Source organism: Thalia democratica, chromosome 6 (assembly GCF_965202585.1).
Source record: "Thalia democratica chromosome 6, ktThaDemo2.hap1.1, whole genome shotgun sequence".
Classification (NCBI taxonomy): Eukaryota; Metazoa; Chordata; class Thaliacea; order Salpida; family Salpidae; genus Thalia; species Thalia democratica.
In genome coordinates, this window is record NC_139170.1 from 58,796,545 (window position 1) to 58,817,546 (window position 21,002).

At 23.9% G+C, this 21,002-nt stretch overlaps 1 protein-coding gene across 1 annotated transcript; it reads left to right on the forward strand.

Annotated features, from left to right (window-relative positions):
- The first annotated feature begins 2,558 nt into the window (after window positions 1–2,558).
- On the forward strand, window positions 2,559–12,962 carry LOC145839378 (uncharacterized). The gene is made up of 8 exons (XM_082946956.1): window positions 2,559–2,754; window positions 6,517–6,699; window positions 7,048–7,208; window positions 8,688–8,829; window positions 9,176–9,295; window positions 9,489–9,568; window positions 11,319–11,412; window positions 12,740–12,962. Exons 1-8 carry the CDS (start codon window positions 2,574–2,576, stop codon window positions 12,880–12,882), a joined length of 1,104 nt encoding a protein of 367 aa, XP_082803082.1. The 5' UTR covers window positions 2,559–2,573; the 3' UTR covers window positions 12,883–12,962.
- The last annotated feature ends 8,040 nt before the right edge of the window (window positions 12,963–21,002 follow it).

Consider the following 21,002-nt stretch of genomic DNA (forward strand, 5'->3'; position numbering starts at 1 on the left):
CAGAAGCTTCATTTTTGTTTAATAATTTTTTGTTTTAGTTTTTTTATTATTTTTATGACATTTAAATAGATGTTTAACAAATTTTGAGATAGTTATTATAGTACACTGCTTATTCACTTATCCAGACTTTACTTATTCTGACACGCACTTATCTGGTTAGTTTTGGTCAGAATAAACTATAAAATAAACTTCTATTCTTTCTTATTTTAGTATAATTTCCAATAGAAACTAATTTTTTGGGGTAATATGTTTCCATTAAATTGACTTTAAACTTATTCAATTTTTTTGTTTTTCTTTATGTCTGTTTTTTTTTATTAAAAAAGTTATTTTTTTCATTTAGAAATATGTGTTTTTTCTTTTTTTAAGAATAAATTCAGTTTATCTTTTTCTTATACAAAAACTAATCTTTTTTTAAATTAGTAGTTATTGCAGGTAGAATTACAAATAATGAATTTTACCTGCTTCACTTAAAAAACGTATATTGTTACATAGGGTTAGTAAGTCTGATGTTTTTCTACCTTAGAAAAAAATTAATTAACATAAATTTAGCTTTTTTTACTTATCATTTTATTATATATTACTCACAATGACTATGTATTTGTTTTTACCATAACACTTTTATTATGCATTGCATTATATTCAGCAGTTATATTATTATAAGAAAAATTTTTTTTTTTTTTTTTCCAGAATTTTAGTTATCCAGACATGTTTATAAGAAAATTTTGCCCAACGTGTCCAGATAAGTGAATAAGCACTGTACTAGTTAAATATTTTTTTAACAACTAGTTGTAAGTTAATTCTGGTGACATTGCTCACTTGGTTGGATTCTTGATGTGATTTTGTTTTAGTGGTAAACTTTCTTTCTTTCTTTGCTTTTTCTTTTCAAAAAATATTATTATAGTAATACAATTCATTGTAAAATGTCTGACATTCTTTATACAAAGATGCTTTTTAGGAAGTTTATAAATGTGTTAATATTAAGAAGGTGCTCTTAGAGCAGGGATATCTTTGGGGCCATGAGCACTTAAGGGGCCACAGGGAGCCATTAGGTCATAATTTGAAACGTACACTAGATATTCTGGAGTTAACAATTAAGAGCACAAAAAAAAAATTTAGGTGTTTTTAATGATAGTTTATTAAATTATCTTGTTGGAGGGGGCCATAGCTTTTTTAATGTTTTTAAAGTGATCTTTTGAAAATAGTATGGAAATCCTGTGTTATAGTTAACTTTACTTACAATGTAACAATACTTACAAAAGTTGAAACAAATAGTAATTTATGTGCATTTTATCTACAACAATAAGTGTTATCAATATTAAGTTTTTAAAACTGCAATAATAACTAGTTTATAAAATATTACTAATTTTGAAAAGTTTTTTTCTCAGTAGGTCATTAAACAAAAACAATGAAATTACGTTACTTAAACTTAATATTTCTGTTATTGGTTGCCTTTGTAAGTGTAAACTCTACAAGAATACCAGGTATGTTCTGCTAGTTAAGTATTTTGATTTTAAATAATAGAAATAGATGTTGGATTTAAAAGATAAGTAATATTGTCTTGGTATAAAGTCTGATATAAAATTTTTTAAAGTGTTTTTATTTAGAACTTATATAAAATTTTGTTATGTTCTACAAAACTTGTTTGTACCTAAAATAAAATCTTTGAATCTAATCTTGTGGTTTAGAATGATCAACATTCTTTTAAATATACATTTAATTTAAGTATTTGTACTACAAGTTTGTTAACACAAGTTTATTTTTAGTTTATACTGCAAATTTAAAGATTTTCTGGTATTTTAGTTGTTAATATTTATAGTTTTATCTATGATCAAAGTCTCTTAAAAGCTTTTAAAGTTGAGCTTGATAAATAATTAACACTTTACTGACTCAACTTTAACTGTTTAAACATTAAACAGTCAAAGAAAAACTTATTTTAAGAACATTACTAAAATAGCTTGTTCTATTTTGCACTTTAAATTCCTGCTATGCTAGACAAACATACATACAGAAAATTGTGGAAATTCAGATGACTTTTCTGTTGAATACGCCGCATCAACCAACTCTGCGGTTGAGCAGTTTTCAGTTGGTTACACTGGCGTCAACTGGCAGGTGTTTGTGTCGCCCAGCATCAGTGGCAGTGTTAGAGCTGAGATAACATTGAGCTTGAAATTTCCAAACCAACCAGGAAACGATGTCACCTTCACTAATGTTGTCAGGCTCATTGGCACTAGTGAAGTTTAGTTGTTGTTATATTTTTTGTGTTTTTCTAAATTTTACTATCATATATTCAATTATATATTTAACATTCTCTTTCCTTCGGATTTTTTTTCTAATTTTGGCAATTAATAAAAACTTAAAGTCTGTTTAAAAAAACTAAGTTTAAATTTGTTTTAATTTCTTTTTTTTGTGTTTTTTAAAAACAATATTTTTTAAGACAAATAAAAATTTATTAAAATTTTTCTTGTTCCATTACCAAAAAGATGTTTTATCTTTAATAAATAAAAATTTACCAAACATTTATACTCTATAAATAACAAACAGGTGGGTTGAACTGTGACACCAGTCGGAAAATCATGAATGTTCACCAACTTACCTGCCAGTCAACAAAAAGAAACAACATCCAAGGAGTGTTGCTGACCTCGTCATTTCTCAATCAACTCACCAAAGAGCACTCCAGTTTTAGTTACAAGTTTACTGTGGAAGTTGACGATAGTGTGCAACAAGAGTGTGAAGTTTCAAACGTGCCTGTTAAAAGTTTGATAATTTGTTATTGGTATTCAAACTTATATATATATATATATATATTGACAAGATAAAAAAACTACATTGACAACTTTTGTTTTTACTACATAGTTTAGTTTTTTAAGTTAGGCTTTTTGGATTATATTTTTTGTAAATTACAAAGTAGTGTTAAGTTTCGAATGTTCTAGATAAAAGTAGAATAGCTTACTAAGAGTTTTTTATTAGTTTAACAATAAAAAAAAATTGTTGTCTATTTATAAACAATGTTCTGTAATGATTTTTCAACTGTCTTTATACCTACTTGAAATTTAGTTGCTAAATTACCACTACATTTTACTCACTAACTTCTGTCTGTTTACAAATTATTAATTCTCGTTTTGAAATACTACCCACATCTTGATATATCTTTTCATTTCTTTCAGAGTACTTGCAAAAATTAATTTTAGTTTTGAAATTTTAATTGTTTTAAGTTTATTGATTACAAGAGGTAAACTCTGAACAGTTCCATAAACTTTTTATGTGCTAAAAAATAGTAAACTTTATAAAATACAAATATTTTATAAACCATTCGATCAAAAGTTTACTTTAAATATTAAAATAGCTTATAAAAAGTAAAACAAAAAAAACTAGTGACTTGCTTGTATTTTACTTGGTTGGTTCTAAATTTAATCTTAAATATTTAAAATTTTCAAATTTTAGATATTGGTTCAAAGTTTAGTTTATAATTTGTTTAAAAAGTTGTAGTTTCTAGAACAGGGTTTCCCAAACTCATTTACTAAATCGCCCCCTTTTCAGAAATTTGAAAAGTAATCGCCCCCACGATTTTACAAAGTAGTTTTTCTCTTGAGTACAAACTTTTGAGCCAAAAAAGTTGTGTTTGAAATATAATTTAGTCTGGTATTTCTTATGCAAGCATTTTTGTGGCTGTTTTCAAAGTAGTTTACAAGGTTTGAGAAAATAAGTTACAATTGTTTTCTTATACGCCCAGTAAATACTTGATCATTAGAAAGCCTTGTGTAATCTGTAATCAATCCTGTTTAAATATGAATTGTTTTGAAACTGATGAAACTTTTAGGGTAGTGGTGGACAACTTGTTAAAAAAATGTAATTGCGGGCTGCATGATTTAATAAAATAACATATAAGAAAATCAAACAACTCGATCGAAATTGTAATAAAATGATTTAGTATTATTGTGATCTAGGAAACACTATTGTGAACTGAAAACTAAATTGAAAGTGTATTTTAAAAAGTTAAGTATCAAAAAATTAATTTTTTATTTTATTTTGCACAAGTAGTTTTCAAGTTATTTAGCGGGTCGAAATTTGACTGGATCTTAACCGGACGTTACCGATCTGAAATTTTAACTAAAACCTGCCATTTTAATAATCTCTCATATAACGAATTTCGGACATTTAGAAGTTAATACTCTATAATAATTTACTAGAAGTAGTGAAAAACTAAAAGCTAGTGTTGAACTATTAAAATAAACAAAACATTCTAATTGTTAATATATTTAAAATTAAGATAAAACAAAAAAGAGTTGTATTAATAGTTTAAAATTTCTAATATATAGATTTTTTAACAATAATAAATCAAATTATAAAATAAAATTTAGTTTAAGAATCTTTTAAATGAAAAATTTGAAGTCATTTCAAATAGAGACTTCAAATCTATACTCTTTTAAAACCAAAAAAAAAATTTGAAATAAAAACTTTAATGGTTATCATGATTTTTAAACAAGTAATATTAAACAAGTAATAACAAAATTATGTCAAATAAATTTTTTTCAAACAAATAATTTTATAACTACGCTATAAAAACTTTTAGTGTAATATAAAACAACAAATATAAACTACAAAATTAACCAGGTCAAAATAAAACTATTAACAGATTTAAAACAAAAACCATTTAATAAATACAGAAGACTTCCGCTTGAAATCGCACTTTGAACAAAATAAAAAAGTGCAAACTCAAAAATTATTACCATTGTTTTTTACAAAATGATAAATTTAAATATGTTATATGCAATAACGTTATGAATAAACATGAAATCAACTGCAGCATAAAACGATAATTCATTAAAAAAAAAATCTATATAAGATATTAAATATTAAGTATTTTTTGTTTTATTAGTACTTATTAGTAATAGACTTTATTTAAGTTAAATTTAAGAAATTGTAAATTTGCAGTTTTTTTTGGGTTAAAAGTGCGAACTCAAGAGGAAGTCTACCGTAATTAATATTTATTAGGCATTATTCAAACCTGTTGTGGAATAAATAACTTAATGATTTTTTTATTATAAAAAAACTTTTTAAATACATTGCAAACCAGGTTAAATAAAAAGTAATTCAAAAGATCAAATAAAATAAAATTTCATAAAATAATGTGTGCTACTGAAGTCTAATATAATGTGAAATATGAGGTTCATGACTGCTTGCAAGTTTTTTTTTAATTCTGATTCTTAATCAGTAAAATAAAGCCTTCTTTACAAATATCTAGATTAGATCTTTTGCTCAAGATGTTGACAATGAACTGAAAGTTTTTTCAACAATATAGCTAGAAGGAAAAACTATAAACAACAATCTAAATTCCTCTCAAATGATTGGATACTTTTGCCTTATTTTTTGTTGAGTCCAAAAGCTTTTATATCGTTCTTTGGAAAAATTTACTTCAAGTTCAAGGTTAAGTTGTAAGTCTGAAAAGGTTTCCTGTAAGTCGTTTACTTCAAAAAGATCTGCCTCGAAGGGATCCGTGTTTTTATCTATATGATAGCTTTTTTGTGTCAAAATCAAAATTTTACTATATAATATGTTAAAATTGTTAAAAATTCCAGGTTTTTTAGTTTTTTTTTTTGCCTAAATTGTCAAATTCCAGGTTTGTAGGTAAATTGGTAACCCTGTATAGTTTTATTTCTTAGTCTAACTTAGTGACTTTTCAAAAAACAATTGAAAATATCTTGAAGTGATAGTTGATAATAAATAACATAGATTTTTACAAACCATTTATGATCCCAAATAACATATATGTCAGGTTATAAAGTGGTAAGAGGGATTCCGATCATCTATGATTTATGTAATTGTCAAATAAGAAAACGTATAAATGAAAATATGTAATTTATTTGAAAGTAGTAGTCATAAGTACTTGATTTTTTTCTCTATATTTTACTTAAAAAAAATAAATTTTTTTGTTTAAGTTTTATCTCAAGGTCAAAAACTTAATAGCAAGCTAAAATTAGTAACGTAGCAAGATAAAAAGTAAGAATTTTATGACAGCCCAAAACTTTAAAATCGCCCCCTTTTCGCCCCCTTACTAGTTATCGCCCACCCTTTCGCCCCCTTACTAATTATCGCCCCCCGATTTACTAAAATCGCCCCCAGGGGGGCGATATCGCCCACTTTGGGAAACCCTGTTCTAGAATCTAGAACAACTAGAGTTGCTTAGCAAGTAATCTGAAATTATTTTGGTAAATAAAATATGGTAATTCAAATTTTTAAGCATTGAAGGTTTATCTACGTAAAACGTTATTAACATTTTGATTTTATATTCCCACAAGAAATGATAAGTCTTAAGCGTAATTATGGGTTTTTTATTCTCAAGGTCCAAAACAGTCATTTGTACACCTAATATAAATAAAACTCCTATAGCAAGCCGGCATTTGCATTTAATATGTTTTCTGAAGTTTTTAAGTAACCATCCAAATACACAAACATTTTAAATTATTAACAATTTAAATCCTAACAATGCCCTTTTAAACTACTAAATACTAATTCTAGGTTGCCCAGTTGAAATCAACGATAAAATGAGTGCACAATCACCATCTGGTTACAACGAACAGAGCAAACTGACTTGCAGTGAACAGAACAGTTTTCCATTCAAAAAAAATCAACGTTTCACTTCAAATGTTACTTGTTTGGCCAATGCAATGTGGCAAGTCGATGGTGTTACTTGCTGGAAAGGTTTATTTTAGTTTTTAGAATTTTAATAAGCTAAAAGTACTAAGAATTGATGCATTTAAAGCCTTTTCTAGTTTTTTGTCTTTTTTTTTCAATCAGCTAAAGTATTTTCTTTGATAGTTAGTAACTGTTTTTTTTATTCACTAAAAAACTTAGTTCTGACCTTATGTACATATTAATACACACTTAAGAACTGTAAAACTTGGCTTTTTTTGTTTCAACAAAACTTAAGTCGACATTATCAAGGGTCATAACTCTTAAACATTGTCAGTTTAGACTACAACCCAAACATTGTAGACTTTATGTTCTTTCCAGTTAGTTTTATTAATTCAAACCAACTACAAAATACAGCTGCAGAATCGACATTGGTGGGGAATTTGCAGTACAAACCGGGTGATTATTTGAATGTTGAGTGTTCGTACACTGATGCAGTACCACCTGTTAATCAGATAAAATATGTGTATGATCACGGTGATGGGGCGTTTGTCAGCTCAGTTGTTAATATTGACCAGGTTTGTTTATAATTTTCATGAGTTTTTGTTTTGTGATTGTTGTTACCATAAGTTCGTTTTTGTAGAGTTTTAAAGCTATTTTATTACTAACAACAAAATTAATTTAAAGGATTTTTTGTTAACCCTGTTGTTATAATGACCTAGCATTGTTTTACACTGTAAACAATAAAGTTAACAAAAATTACTTTTAATTATTTCCTTGTAATATTCAGCTGGTATGTTTTTTGTTATTAGTTTTAGAGGACCTTTGCAGAGTTTTATAAAGATTTAGCTTGCAAGAACATCAAACAAAAATATAAATTAAACAACAAAATAATTATCAATAATCTTCATGTAAGTTTTTTTAACTTTGAAAATTTAATAAAATTTTAACAATTTATTCAATAGAACAATTTTTAAGTATAATTACATTAACCTCTCGCTTATTTACGCACATTGTGTCCACAGAAAAATTGCGTAAAGATATGAGAGATCGTAAAGATACGAGAGGTACCAAATATACTTACTATAATGCCTGTTTTTTGACATTGCTTCTAGTTAAATGCAGACTGGGGACTTTCTAACTTTTAATAATTGTTTACTTTATTTATAAATATGAAAACAGAAGATAAAACTATACATAAAAATAAAGATTTAAATTTATATAAAATAATAATACGTAAAGAAAAATTTTACTTATTTAACGATAAGTAAATTTTATCTTTATTTATATGTGACTTATTTGATACTTAACATTTATATTCTATTTTATTTAGCAAACTCAATTTATAATTAAGCACTTGTTTACAATTAAAAAATGGTGTGTTGTGTTTATTTAAATTTGCTTCTACAGCCTTTTACAAAAACATGCTTTTGGTGCTGTAATGGATTTCTTCTTTTGAACAAAAATATATAAAAGATATGAAAAATTTATAATAGAAATTATTTATATAACTACAACTTTTTTAAATTTAATCTCTTACTGTTAACAAAGTTTCTGATAAATTGAATTATAAATGTATGTCAATTTGTCAAGAAACATTAGTTTACAAAGTATAAGATATAGAGAGGTGAGTTAGCATTTAAAAACATATTTTAAATAAAAAATATATAATAAACCTAATTTGTGCAATATTAAAAAAAAAAAAAATCTTTGAATTATTTAGAATTCTAAAATGCGTAACTAAACGAGAGTACGTAACGTCACGAGTGCGTAAAGATGCAAGAGATTACTGTATGTTACAATACATGTTTATTTAAGTGCTATTTAAAATATTATTTAAAAAAACGAAACAAAATAATATTTGTTTCAGTAAAGTAGATGTATTTTCATAGAAAGAATGGCAAAAGACCTACAAAAAAATGTATTTATACAGTTTGTAGTAATTTTTTCAAATTTTTATTAGTAGAAAATTAAGTTACTGAAAGATAAAAAGCTTTTAACTTTGTGAAAACAAGTATTTTTAACAGTAAAAAATACTATTTGATTTTTTATTTCAGCTAAGTGGACACAATTTCACAGTAAGAGTAGCAAACGACAGAAGTGATCAGACAATAACCTGCCAAGCATTGAATGATTTTAATAAGATGCCACAATACGAAGATTTCGGAATCTCACAACCCAAAACTCTTGTTATATACAGTGAGTTAAATTGAATTTGAACTTTTTTTCATCATATTTTTAAAAACAAACTTTACTTTTAGAAGACTTTTCTTGTGTATAGTAAGTTTACTTGAAACTTTTTCAAGTTGTTTTTTCTACAGATGACTTTTTGTTTTTATCATTCTAATTTTATTCTGTCAAATGCATTAGAAAGTTAACTTTTCTATACATGTGTTAGTGAATTTTTCCTTAAACCTTAAGTCAAGTAAAATAATTCGAACCAATCTTTATAACTACTAAGTAGTTTTTTTTACTAAATCTTGTTATTAAAATGCGGAACTTTTATGTTTTTTATTTACATATGTTTAGCTAGTTTTTTATACAGAGAAACCAATACTACTACAATCAAATACAAACTGTACAATTAAAAGCAGTTCATTAAAAAAATCTTGTCATCAGTCATTTTTTTCAAATCCGCTTGTTGAAACAGCAATCCTTATTTCAGGTTTTTTAAATTTGTAACTCTATTGAAGCTTATAAGTTTACTAAAAACTGTTTATACATAAGTGCAGCTTTTTATTTTTGGTCTTTAGTAAGCTTCTTAAAATAATCACTGATTTTCCTTTATAGTATGTAAGATTGTAGTTGTGAGTTACACATTTGATATGAAAACTTTTAAATTTTTATTTTATTTGTAGGTAATTCTTCAACTGAAATAACACCTGCCGAAAATGTTGGATTTAATCAGACAATTTCTTTCACTTATTCTGACTTTAAAGTAAGCTTTAACTTAAGCTGACAATTTACTTAGCATAATTATAACAATTTTGTAAGCCTACATTTAAAAAGTATACAAAAATTATTCAAAATTAATATTTATTGAATGTGAATATAGCTATTTTGTACATACATAAATTCTGTATATCCAAGTGTTTATATTTAAAGTTTAACTATATTCCAACATTGTTTATTTAAAGTTGTATTAATTTTTATAAAGCTTACAAACCCACCTAAATGTAATACTTTGTTTAACATGTTTTGAAATTGTCAATTTAAATTAGTATTCAGTCATTAATAAGTTTTACTAAAGTGCTTTTTACTTTTGTACAAATATGTTTTAAAAATTTTCCAGAAAATGTAGGACTTAATTATAATAATTTATAAGTTATTGTAATTAAGTAGTTCACAAAAACATTAAAGAAAATCGGTGGAATATAGTTTTATAAAAGTAAAAAAAAATGTTTATTTTGCAATAACAATTTTTGTTTACTTAAATTGTTTGAGTCATATATACTTTTATAACTAACAAAACTAAAAAATAAAGTAACTTGTTTATCTAACCTATTGAGATATCAAAAAATTTAAGAAATTTTACCTTAAACTTTGCGTATAGAAAAAGTAAAAAATCATAAACATCATCTTTATGGTAGAATTTAAAAAACTTTATTTCAAATATTGTTTGTCATTAAAACTTAAAAAAGTACTAGTGAGACTTGAATATATAAATATATATATATTTTATTATTTTTTTCAGTAACTTTTATAATTATTGTATCTAATACCAAATTAAGTTTAAAGATATACATTTTTAAAAATGAACAATACAGTTAATTAATTAGAGTTGAAATAAGCTTCAAAAAGTTTTGCTTTTCAAATTTGTTATTGGTTAAAAGAGTGCAAAATGAGAGATTTTTTGTTAAATTGAAAGTTTTATATTTTTGTTTTAATTCATGAAAAGATTTTATTTTTTATTTGACAACTGATTTCGGTTCTGTACAAAAAAACACATTCATTCAAGTTCAAAATTCTATTACAGCTTATAATGGTTTTAAATTGCATGTTTAATGTAAATATCTCTTACTTATTAATGCCTTAGGAGATAGTAATTTCAACTTTTAAAGTAGGAAATCACTTACTAAGTATTTTATTTAGCTTTACCAAAAGTTCATCAAAAATTAAATTACACGCTATATAAGCTATAGAGAAAACATATATTTTTCAATAAATGTAATGTTTGTTTTTTTCGTTAATGATGGTTTATGTTTCCGCATGAGTTTCTTTAACATTCAGCTTAATATGAAACTTCGTAAAAATAGTTTGTAAACAGCTTTCTTTATTTAATTTTAAATGTTTTTGTATAATTCCTTATGGAATTTTTTCCTTTTTGTAATAATATATACTTAAGTTTTAGTTTTATAAAGATGAGTTTTTTGTTTTATTTATTAGTTTTAAATAGAAATTAATTGTTTATAAACTCTTTACAATTTAAAAAACTGTTCTGGTTTAACATTATAAAAATATTTTAACTTTTAAATGTTTTTTTTGTTCTCTTAGAATTTATTACAATGTAGTTATAAATTATTAATAATATAATATTATTATAAAATTACTTATTAGTATAGTATTATGTTATTTAAGTAATATTAAAAATAGTTAACTGCTGTTATAAGATTTTTATATAATTTGTCTAAATAGATCACACTTTTCTTTACATACTATATTAAATTTGTTAAAACTTTATTACACAGAATGGTAATGGTAGCTACATATTGAACATCGAAAATTCACAATTTCCTGGAGAAATTTTAACAATTGATATGAATATCATTCTCATTTATGATGGTTTGTTTATTTATTTACTTAAGGTTTCATTTTAAAATTTATTTATATCTAGTCTAAAAAAATGTTATTTTTTCAGTCAGATTTTTAAAGTTAGTATGCATACTAAAAAAAGGTTTACAACAAACTACCAAAAATTTAAATTTAGTTTTAAAACTAAACCATGTATAAAGTGTTAGTATTTTGTTTAATTTTTCTAAATGATATAGAAGGTACAATTTTTTTTTGACAATTTTAGATAGAGTTAAAAAGTTGTACTGATAATGTACTCAGCGTTGCCAAAAAACCTGGAGTCCTGAAAAAACCTGGAAATTGACAATTTAGGCTAAAAATGTTGAAAAACCCGGAATTTGAGATTGTTTTAAAAACCTGGAATTTTGAACAAAAATTACTAAAGAACCTGAAATTTTAAATAACTTTTAGTAGTAAAATTTCGATACGACACAAAAAAAGTATCAAAAACATAAAAAAAAATTATCATAATCAAAAAATTATTTTCATAAAAAATTACATTTAATGTAGCTCTACAGTATCTTTTCAATGTTTTTATACTATTTTAAACAGTTTTTTACCTTAAACTTAATTTTAAAACAAAAGAAAACCCTAAAATCTGTAATTTTAAAAGCCTGAAAGAATATTTTTTAGGCTTGCCTAAAACATTTGGCAACCCTGTGTACTGTATTTTTAATTAACAACTTAAGTTACAAAATTGAAAAAAAAAACTACATTATTTACTTAGTTTTAAATCTATAGCTGTATATTTTAAAGTTGTTAAATCGTGAATAAAAAACACTTTCATATCATTTTAGTGTTTAATGTGTAAAAGTTAACTTTTTGTATTAATCATCAAAGTGACTTCCTTAAATGCGGTTTACTTTTATCCACACTAGTTTAAAACTTGCAACATTTTAACTAAAATATGAACGTTGAAAATCTTATGTATTGTTTTGAGTCATCACATTTTTTTAAAGTTTGCATAAATTCTTAAAACAACATTTCTTTTATTTTTAGTACAAAAAGTGTTATTTTAGCTTAGTACAAAAAATGAGTATTGAAAAAACATTTTAAAGTTTGTTACTTTTATTTATATAAGTAAAATGTATATTAGTTAAATATTTTTTTTCTATAGACTTCAACTAAAAATAAAAAAAAATTAAAAGTATTAATAAATATTATCAAAATTCAAGTTTATTTTGACCAATTTTTTTAATTCGTGTATAATTCTTTAGATTCTTTTTTTTTTTAAATATTTTTTTGGTTAATTTTTTATATGCACATAATAAACGTTTAAATTCTAAAATTTAATTACAAAATTAAATTAACTTTTTAGGACTACCACCTAGTCAAAGCCAAGTTTCGAACGGAACAATAATAGCAATTGTGATCAGTGCTGTTGTATTTGTATCAATTATTTCTATTATTTTGTTGATCAGAATGAAAAAATTATGTTTCAGTCAATTATTGCTACCATAAAATTAAATACCACGTAAATTTTTATGAAAACTAATTTCAACATCGGTTTTTACTTGGATAGTTTTGTGTGTTCTCCTAATGCTTCCATATCAAAGTATAAATGTTCTGTTCTGAACTTCGTCTAGTTTTGTATTTGTTCTAATTTTTTTATCTTGCCTTACTAAACAAAAATAGTTATTTATGACTGCTTGAAAGTATTTTTTTACTGCTTACTTGAATCATCAGAACCACTTATATAAGGTTTTTCTAACTTTAAATAAAAAAACGTTTTGCTTCCAAATATTGTGTTTCAAATTATCAACATTAGATTTTTTTTACTTTAGATTTTGTTCCAAGCCTAAACTATGTCAGATTTACTTGCTTGAGATTTGTACTTCACTTATAATCATTTCTTTTAACCTTGCCTCTTTATAAAACATTTGCACTTCATAATGTATACCTGAGTTTACTATTAAGATTTCATTTTTATTCTTTTTTGTCTATTATTTCCATCATCGACTAATATAATCATTTTCGTTAATTTATTGCCTTTAACTTTATCTACATCTGTATTTCTTATGGCTAAAACTAAAGATATTAAAAGATTTATCTATTATTAAATTTTTTTATTGTGTTTACGAAATACTTTAAACTGATTTATCAATTTTTTTTATTTTAACTGGCAATCAATTTAATTTCATTAAATTTGCTTCTCATTTTAAGCTTAAAATTCGTAATATACTAACACTTTACGATTCTTGTTTGTTTAAACATCATAGTTTTGATATGGTATATATGTTTACAACCTATTTTGTTTAACTTGTTTAGATATGTTTTTAAAGTGTTGTTATGTTATTATATAAAATTTACCATTAAGTAATAAAATTAATAATATAAAAAATTACCGCATTCGCTAAAATTAAAACCAGTGGTAAATAAAAAAAAACCTATAGTTTATTTAAAAGACTAAGCCAAAAAAAAACAATTTAAAACAACTTTAGCACATACTTCATTTACACCAAGTATAAATTACTAGCTTTAATATTTCTTAAGGCCTTATTGAATAAGAGAAATTTACATTGAACATGCAATTTAACATCATTATAAGCTCTAATAAGATTTTAGCTTGAATTAATGCATTTGTTATACAGATAATGAACTTATTTCACTTTAAAGAAAAATATTTCATATAAATTGTTTGTAATTCTAACCATTTTTATAAAAAATGGAAATCACAAAATGTATTCGTTTGTATTTTATTAGTAAAAATAACTGTTAGTTTAAACAAAAATTTTAAAAGTTTGTGCTCAATAAAATTATTTAATTTCTTCTTGAAAACCATAAAACTTCCGTAAACATAATTTATCATTTAAGATTTAGCAAGAATAATATTTTTTATTTCAAATAGTTTACTTGTTTGTTTTTTATCTTTGAGTTTAAATCAAATTATTTTTAATATTTAGTTTAAAACTAATTCGTATTAAAAACAAATTTTGTTTGTTCTAGATTAAATATGTTCTTTATGTACTTTGAAATATATAAATTTCGTTTTTTACTTTATAACTTTATATAACTGACTATATATTTTTCTTCGATATTTTAATGTTTGTTTACTATTCAAAATTAGTTACTGCTCTAAATAAAATATTTTATAGTGCAATATATAAAACTGTGCATTTTACTTTTGTTAAAAATTTTATTATACAGAATGGTAACGATGGTTACGTATTAAACATAAAAAAATCACAATTTCTAGGAGAAGTTTTAACATTTAGAATTAGCTTAATTATTATGGTTTGTTTATTTTAAATATTCAACAAGATATAGTTCTTTTATATAATAGATTGTTATTTATGTTATTGTAATCAGTATTATTCTTATTTATAATGGTCAGTCTTTTTTTGTTGTAGCAACTTGTCTGATAATTCTCATACTTATGATGGTTTGTTGTTTAATTATTGAAATGTTTAAATATAATGTCTCATAATTTTTATTGTATGCTATAGAAAACTAAAAAAAAGTTTATTTATCTTAATTGATACGCTAGTAAGTCATTTTTAATTATGTGTTACATTGTTTAATGAAAGTTAAAAAAAAATTTTATAAATATATTTTGATAAAATTTTGTCTATTTCGGTCTAATAATTAACTAATTTTCACAAAAAAAAAAGTGTAAAATATTACTTTCCTTTAATGCTAAAGTATTTTTTAATTTTGTTTTAAATGATATCATTACAGAAATTATTTCATGTTGTTAATCGAAAATATAACAAAAACAAAACTTTAAAGAGCCTAGTTTTATAAATTAGTGAAACATTTACAGTTTATTATATTAAAACTTTTTTTTTTATAAAGTTAACTGTACATAAAAAATCACAATATCCGTGTATTAAGCAAATTTTGTACAGTTTAAAAATAACATTATTTAAATCGAAAAAAAACTTATTTGAACCATAGCTCTAATGATTCATACTTTAGAAACGTAGATCATTGAAAATTCTTTTAACTTTGCTCTCTTTAACATTTATGTATATTTTTTAAACTTTAATATTTTACTAATGTAAAAAATTATTTTTTTTATATTATTTTTCGATCTAGTTTCATAACATCTAACTAATTCTCATAATTCATATTTATATACATTTAAATAAATTAAAAAGATTTTTTTTTTTACCATGTTGTATCAAACTTAATTAAAATATTTTTTAGCTAAAATACTAAACTTCTTAAAAGGATTGCCAAATTAACAAACTACTTACTGTAATTAAAAGCCAAGCATCGAACGGAACGATTATTGCAATTTAATTCTGCGTACTGGTATCAACAATTTATGTAATGTTCTTACACAAAATGAAAAACCTTTGTTACCTTAAATATAACTATAACAAAAATAAATTTGACTTATATACATTCTACATGTATACAAACTTAGCAATGTTATAGATTAAATGTAACGATTTCACTGTTTTCAGCTGTTGAGTACTTTAAAATATATACTTTTAAGCGTTTACATGACATATCAAAGTACTTTTTTTCAAGTAGTATTGCTAAAAAGTATAGTTGTAGCTACTTAATTCCTTAATTAATGTCAGATATAAACTTAAAGAATGAGAGTGTTGACCTTTAACAACGCATTACTTTATAAACATTTTTTTTATAATCCTATAAAAAAGAAATTATCTGACAATTAACACAATTTCTCTGTGAAAATCTTAAATCAGATGTCTATTATTTCAAAAACTATAACTAGTAATTTCGATTAAAATTGAAATATTGCTAATATAAAAAAAAGTGCGCAAAGATTATTTTACAGTTGTTTTCTAGTCGTTATTTAAAAGTGATGTTTTATCTTCTAGCCTGGATAAATAGGTTTTGATGTCATCAGGACTCTTAAACAAGCCAACTTAATATAAAATTTTTTATGACTTGTAAAATATACGTGATGGTATTACATTCATGATGAAATCGTTTACTTAAATTTATGTATTGTTTGGGACAGTTTTAAAACTACTAAAGTAAAAATCCAAATTAAAAAAATTGTACTTTCAAAAATGTTAAGCCAGGTAATTTTTTGTTAGATGCTAAAAACTGCAAACTTATTTTTGTACATTTTAGTTACACAAATTACTGATAACTTTTCGTTGATCATCACATACTGATCTATTAAACAATATTTGAGCTGTAGTTTTACTGGTAGTGCAATGTATCAGAAATGTAGAATGGAATTTTTTCATGAAGGGTTACCTTTGCGCAAAGCGTCACTTTTGAACGTCGTCAGTTTAGTAAGGGTTAAAATATATTTTTATCACTTCTACCCATAAATTTACCGAGTAATCGGTTCCTTTTGCCGGCTTGGTGAGCGGCATTTGACGATTTTAGCAGCGACTTGAACAATTTAAACGTGAAAAAGGTGACACCATTGTAAAACTGTCACTCGAGCAAAACTTACCCTTCGTTCAAAAGTGTATTTCAGCAAAACAGACCCATTGTACTTTATTTATATTTATTGATCATTACCACTATATTTTAACAAATAAGTGAAAATTAACAAGCTATGATAAGAAATAAATTCAAGTTAAATGTCTAAAGAATTTTACTGTATATCTTTTTTTTACATTTTTTAATTTTTCTAGATTTTTTTTTACTTTTTGTTTTAAGTATTGAAAAATAAATTTAAGTTGATTTTCTAGTATTTTTCTATACTTTTTAATATTTTTAAGTTATTTTAGACTTCCAAGTTAAGTTTACATATTACTTAAGTTAATTATTTTTACAATAGTTTTATTGCCGTGAAAGTAATAGTTTACCCAAACTCAAAGTATAACTTTTTTATGCAATGTCCAAAGCCACTTATTCAATACTTATTTATAAAAGAAATCAATTTTTTTTATAAAATTAATATACATAAAAGTACTATTTGTAATATTTGCTATAACTAAACTCAAAAAACTTTTATAACATATAATACGAAATTACACGCCTGCATAAGTAAACTTGTTTTAAAAGTAAATTTATATTTTAAACAGAACATACAAAATACAATAAAATAAGCAAACGAAAGTTAAGGCTCTGTTGACTTTAGCCAATTTTTTATTTGATCAATAAAATGTAGGAACAAAAATTATGGTTAGGCGAAGTACGAAAGGTAGGCCGTATATGGCCCGAGATGTTTTTGTTAGCTTGAAGATAATTAGCTATCGAGTTAAAAAACGTTTTTTGTAAGCAATATTCTTAAATTTTTCTTGAATTAATTTTCAGTACCCAGTAGTTTTATTATACTTTCTGCTTTTACATAAATTTTGTTATTTTTTTTACTTTCAACGAGCATCTTTAAACTTTATAATATATTTTTCAAAAAAACACAGTGCGCAAAGACTTTGTCTAATAAGTTTAGCCTATCGACTAAATACTTTAAATACAAATCAAAATAGTAAACATTTTTTTAGCTTATTAACAAGTTACTACTACAATGATAACACATAAAAAAGATTTTTTACTTAGTTACCTTAATTATATCCAAAAAATTTTAAAGCCATTAAGACAAAAAACCAAATAAAAAAGAAATTACTACTAAAATTGATAAACTGTTCAACAAGCTTTTTTTGCTAAAAACCAAAAAACAAATTTGTTTAGTAATTATATTAATAAATACTATTATATAAAACTTTATTTATATTTATGAAACTTCTTTGATAGTGTTTTATTAACTAACATATACTCGATTTATTACTTTTTTTAGCTCTTATCTTTATAAAAAAAAATCAAAAAGACTTGTGTATAACTGATTTGAGAAGACTGTGATTGTTAAGAATATTTTGCAAGATGACTTTTTGAAGACCGTTTACATCATTAGACAAAACTAGACTTTGATTAGTTTTATTTTCTCTTAAAAACAACATTTGAAAAACTAAAATACATGTTTAGAGGTTTTTAAGAATTTTTCTAGATAATTAGTTATTATTAATTTCGAAGTTTTATTTACAAAATACTTTAGTTTACAGATAAATTTTAGTAGTTTTAATTGAAAGTTTAAAAATTATGCCAGTTCATAGTATAAACGCTTTTTTGTTCTTTTAAGAAACAATTTTGTAAAATTTATCTGCAAACAAAACCATACTCTATTTTTTTATAATTTTTATACTAATAAATGACTATGTACTTGATTTAAAAAAGTGAAACATGGCAGAATCTTAAAACTACAATAAAATTAATACAATACAAAACAAAAATACATAAAACAAATTGAAACAATAGTCTAATGGTATGTATTTAAGAATAAAATTATTTAACTATCATGAGACAAAATAAAAACCACAATATATTGTGTCTACTTACAAACATAGCTCTAATGTCAAGTATTTGTTTTTTTATTTAACTTATACAACTAGCTAAATAAAGTGTTATCCACTTTTTGCAGTCAGACTAAGATGTATTTAAAATATCGTACTTATTTTCCTACTTGAGTTTCATATAGTTTTATCTTGCAATTTTATACTAGAAAATTTTAACAGTAGTAGGATGGTTTAAGTGTAAAGATTTTTTAACAATAAAAAATTGACGTTCGAACTAAAATCTTTTTTATTGACTCAAATATACTTAAAAGACGATGATAGTTAATTTGTTTACGGGATAAACTGCTAAAAATATTTTTTTTTTTTTCAAAGTTCTTTAAACTCTATAAGTTATCTTTTTACTCTTATATACTTACTTATGTTTTTCTTTACAACTAATAATAGGTATAACTGTATAAAAGTTCTAAATAGTGATGTACTGTTCACTAACATAATAACTACTTTTTTTTTTAAATTATCAAACTAGAGAACTATATTTTTCAAAAAAGCACTTTTGTTTTGTAATACTTTTTACTAAAGTTAAAAATTATAAACTGTTTTAGAAAAAGAAGTTTGTACACAATAATATTTAGATGAAATTTAGCTGAAGAACTATTAGCTGATTTAACATGAATTGTTAAAAAGCTTGTTTCATTATCACAATATTATTGAAAAAACTTGAAATATTACATGATAAATCTCTTTAGGTTATTTCAAATTTATACAAACCTAAGTTAAATCTTATCTATAAAAGAAGATGAAGCTTGATTTTTCGTTTAAACTTCACTAAACTAAAAAACTTAAATGATAATTTTCTATTTAGAATTCCAGCCTTAAATAGGTAAAATTGTTTTTGAAATCTTAAATTTTTTATTAAGCTTTAAAATTTGGTTTGAAATTCATAATACAAGTATATAATAAAACAAGTTACAGACTTAAAATCTTTAATTTAAAGAATAAGGTTTAACGGATAAACTATATAACTTAATTTTCTATAGTATCGGAAGTTATCGATTTAATTTAAAGAAAACTAAAACATACTAAACACTTTTAAATTCAGACAATCTTCATGAAATTAAAACGAAACAATCTTTCATTCGGGTAGTTAACAAACCTTTTACAAAAACCTCAATTTATGAGATTAGTTCTTTACACAAACACTGAATACCTTAACTAATTTGTCAACATGTTTCTGCTAAAAGTGAAAAAGTCAACATATATTCAAACTTAATAGATTTTACGCTAACTAATTGGTCTGATAAAACACTGCAAGTTAGTTAGTTTTTGAAATTGGGACGTGTTCGCTAACAGAAGTATGGCCTGAAACGTGTTTTTCAGCTTAAACTCTATTTATTTAGAACAACTGAACCTGAGATTTTTTTAATAAAGATATTAATGTGCTCTTCATTTTCAAGTAATAGTTAAGTTTATTTTATGATTGTTTATCTTTTTTTTGTATGCTTTAAAAATTATGTGGCCAGAGACACTTTTTCAACAAGTCTAGAAGACTTTTTGTAAGTCTGGTTAAACTACTTGTTAAAATGACCACAACAAAATTTTGAAAAAGTTTCATAAAACGTTGTTTTATAAGTTACATAAAGTGTCCATTTAACTAATATATCATCAAAACTAAAAACTGTTATCCATATTTTAGGAAATAAAAAACACTTTACATCTTGTATACAATTTACACTAAAAGTATTTATATAACGTCTTAGTTCTTACCGAAAATTTTAATAATAAAAACAAACTTTTTTGCATTTTAAGACTTGGATTTTTCTTGAACTAGTATATGGTTACCAGGTAAAAGAAACTGTCTTTGTTAGGTTTAATTGTAAAAGTAAAATTTGAAATACCACATAGGCGCTTTTCTTTACTTACAATTTCGTAAAAGTGCACTTTTAAATATATTTTTTTAATTAGCTCGTTTAGCACAAGTTGTTTGTAATGTTAAAACCTTTAATGGGTCAATGATTTGTTCGTATAGGGGATGTAAAAGTATAGATGTCATTTAGAAAAAATATTCTGAAGTTCTTGACAAAATTGCCCAATTTTAAGCCTAAAAGTTTATAGAAGGACTAATCTGCAAAAATAACAGAAGTTTAAATTATGATAAAAGCTGTTCTATTATACAAAGATTTTTACCAGTCTCTTTTAACAGTTTAATATTCAGAAAGCCTTTGTTTTGTTACCAGATTTCCGTACAAAAATAGTGTATTATATTGTTTTATTAGAAAAAGTATTTATTGAGATTGAATGGAACATGGTAGCAAAAAAAGTACAATAAAACTAGCCGACATTTATTTTTAT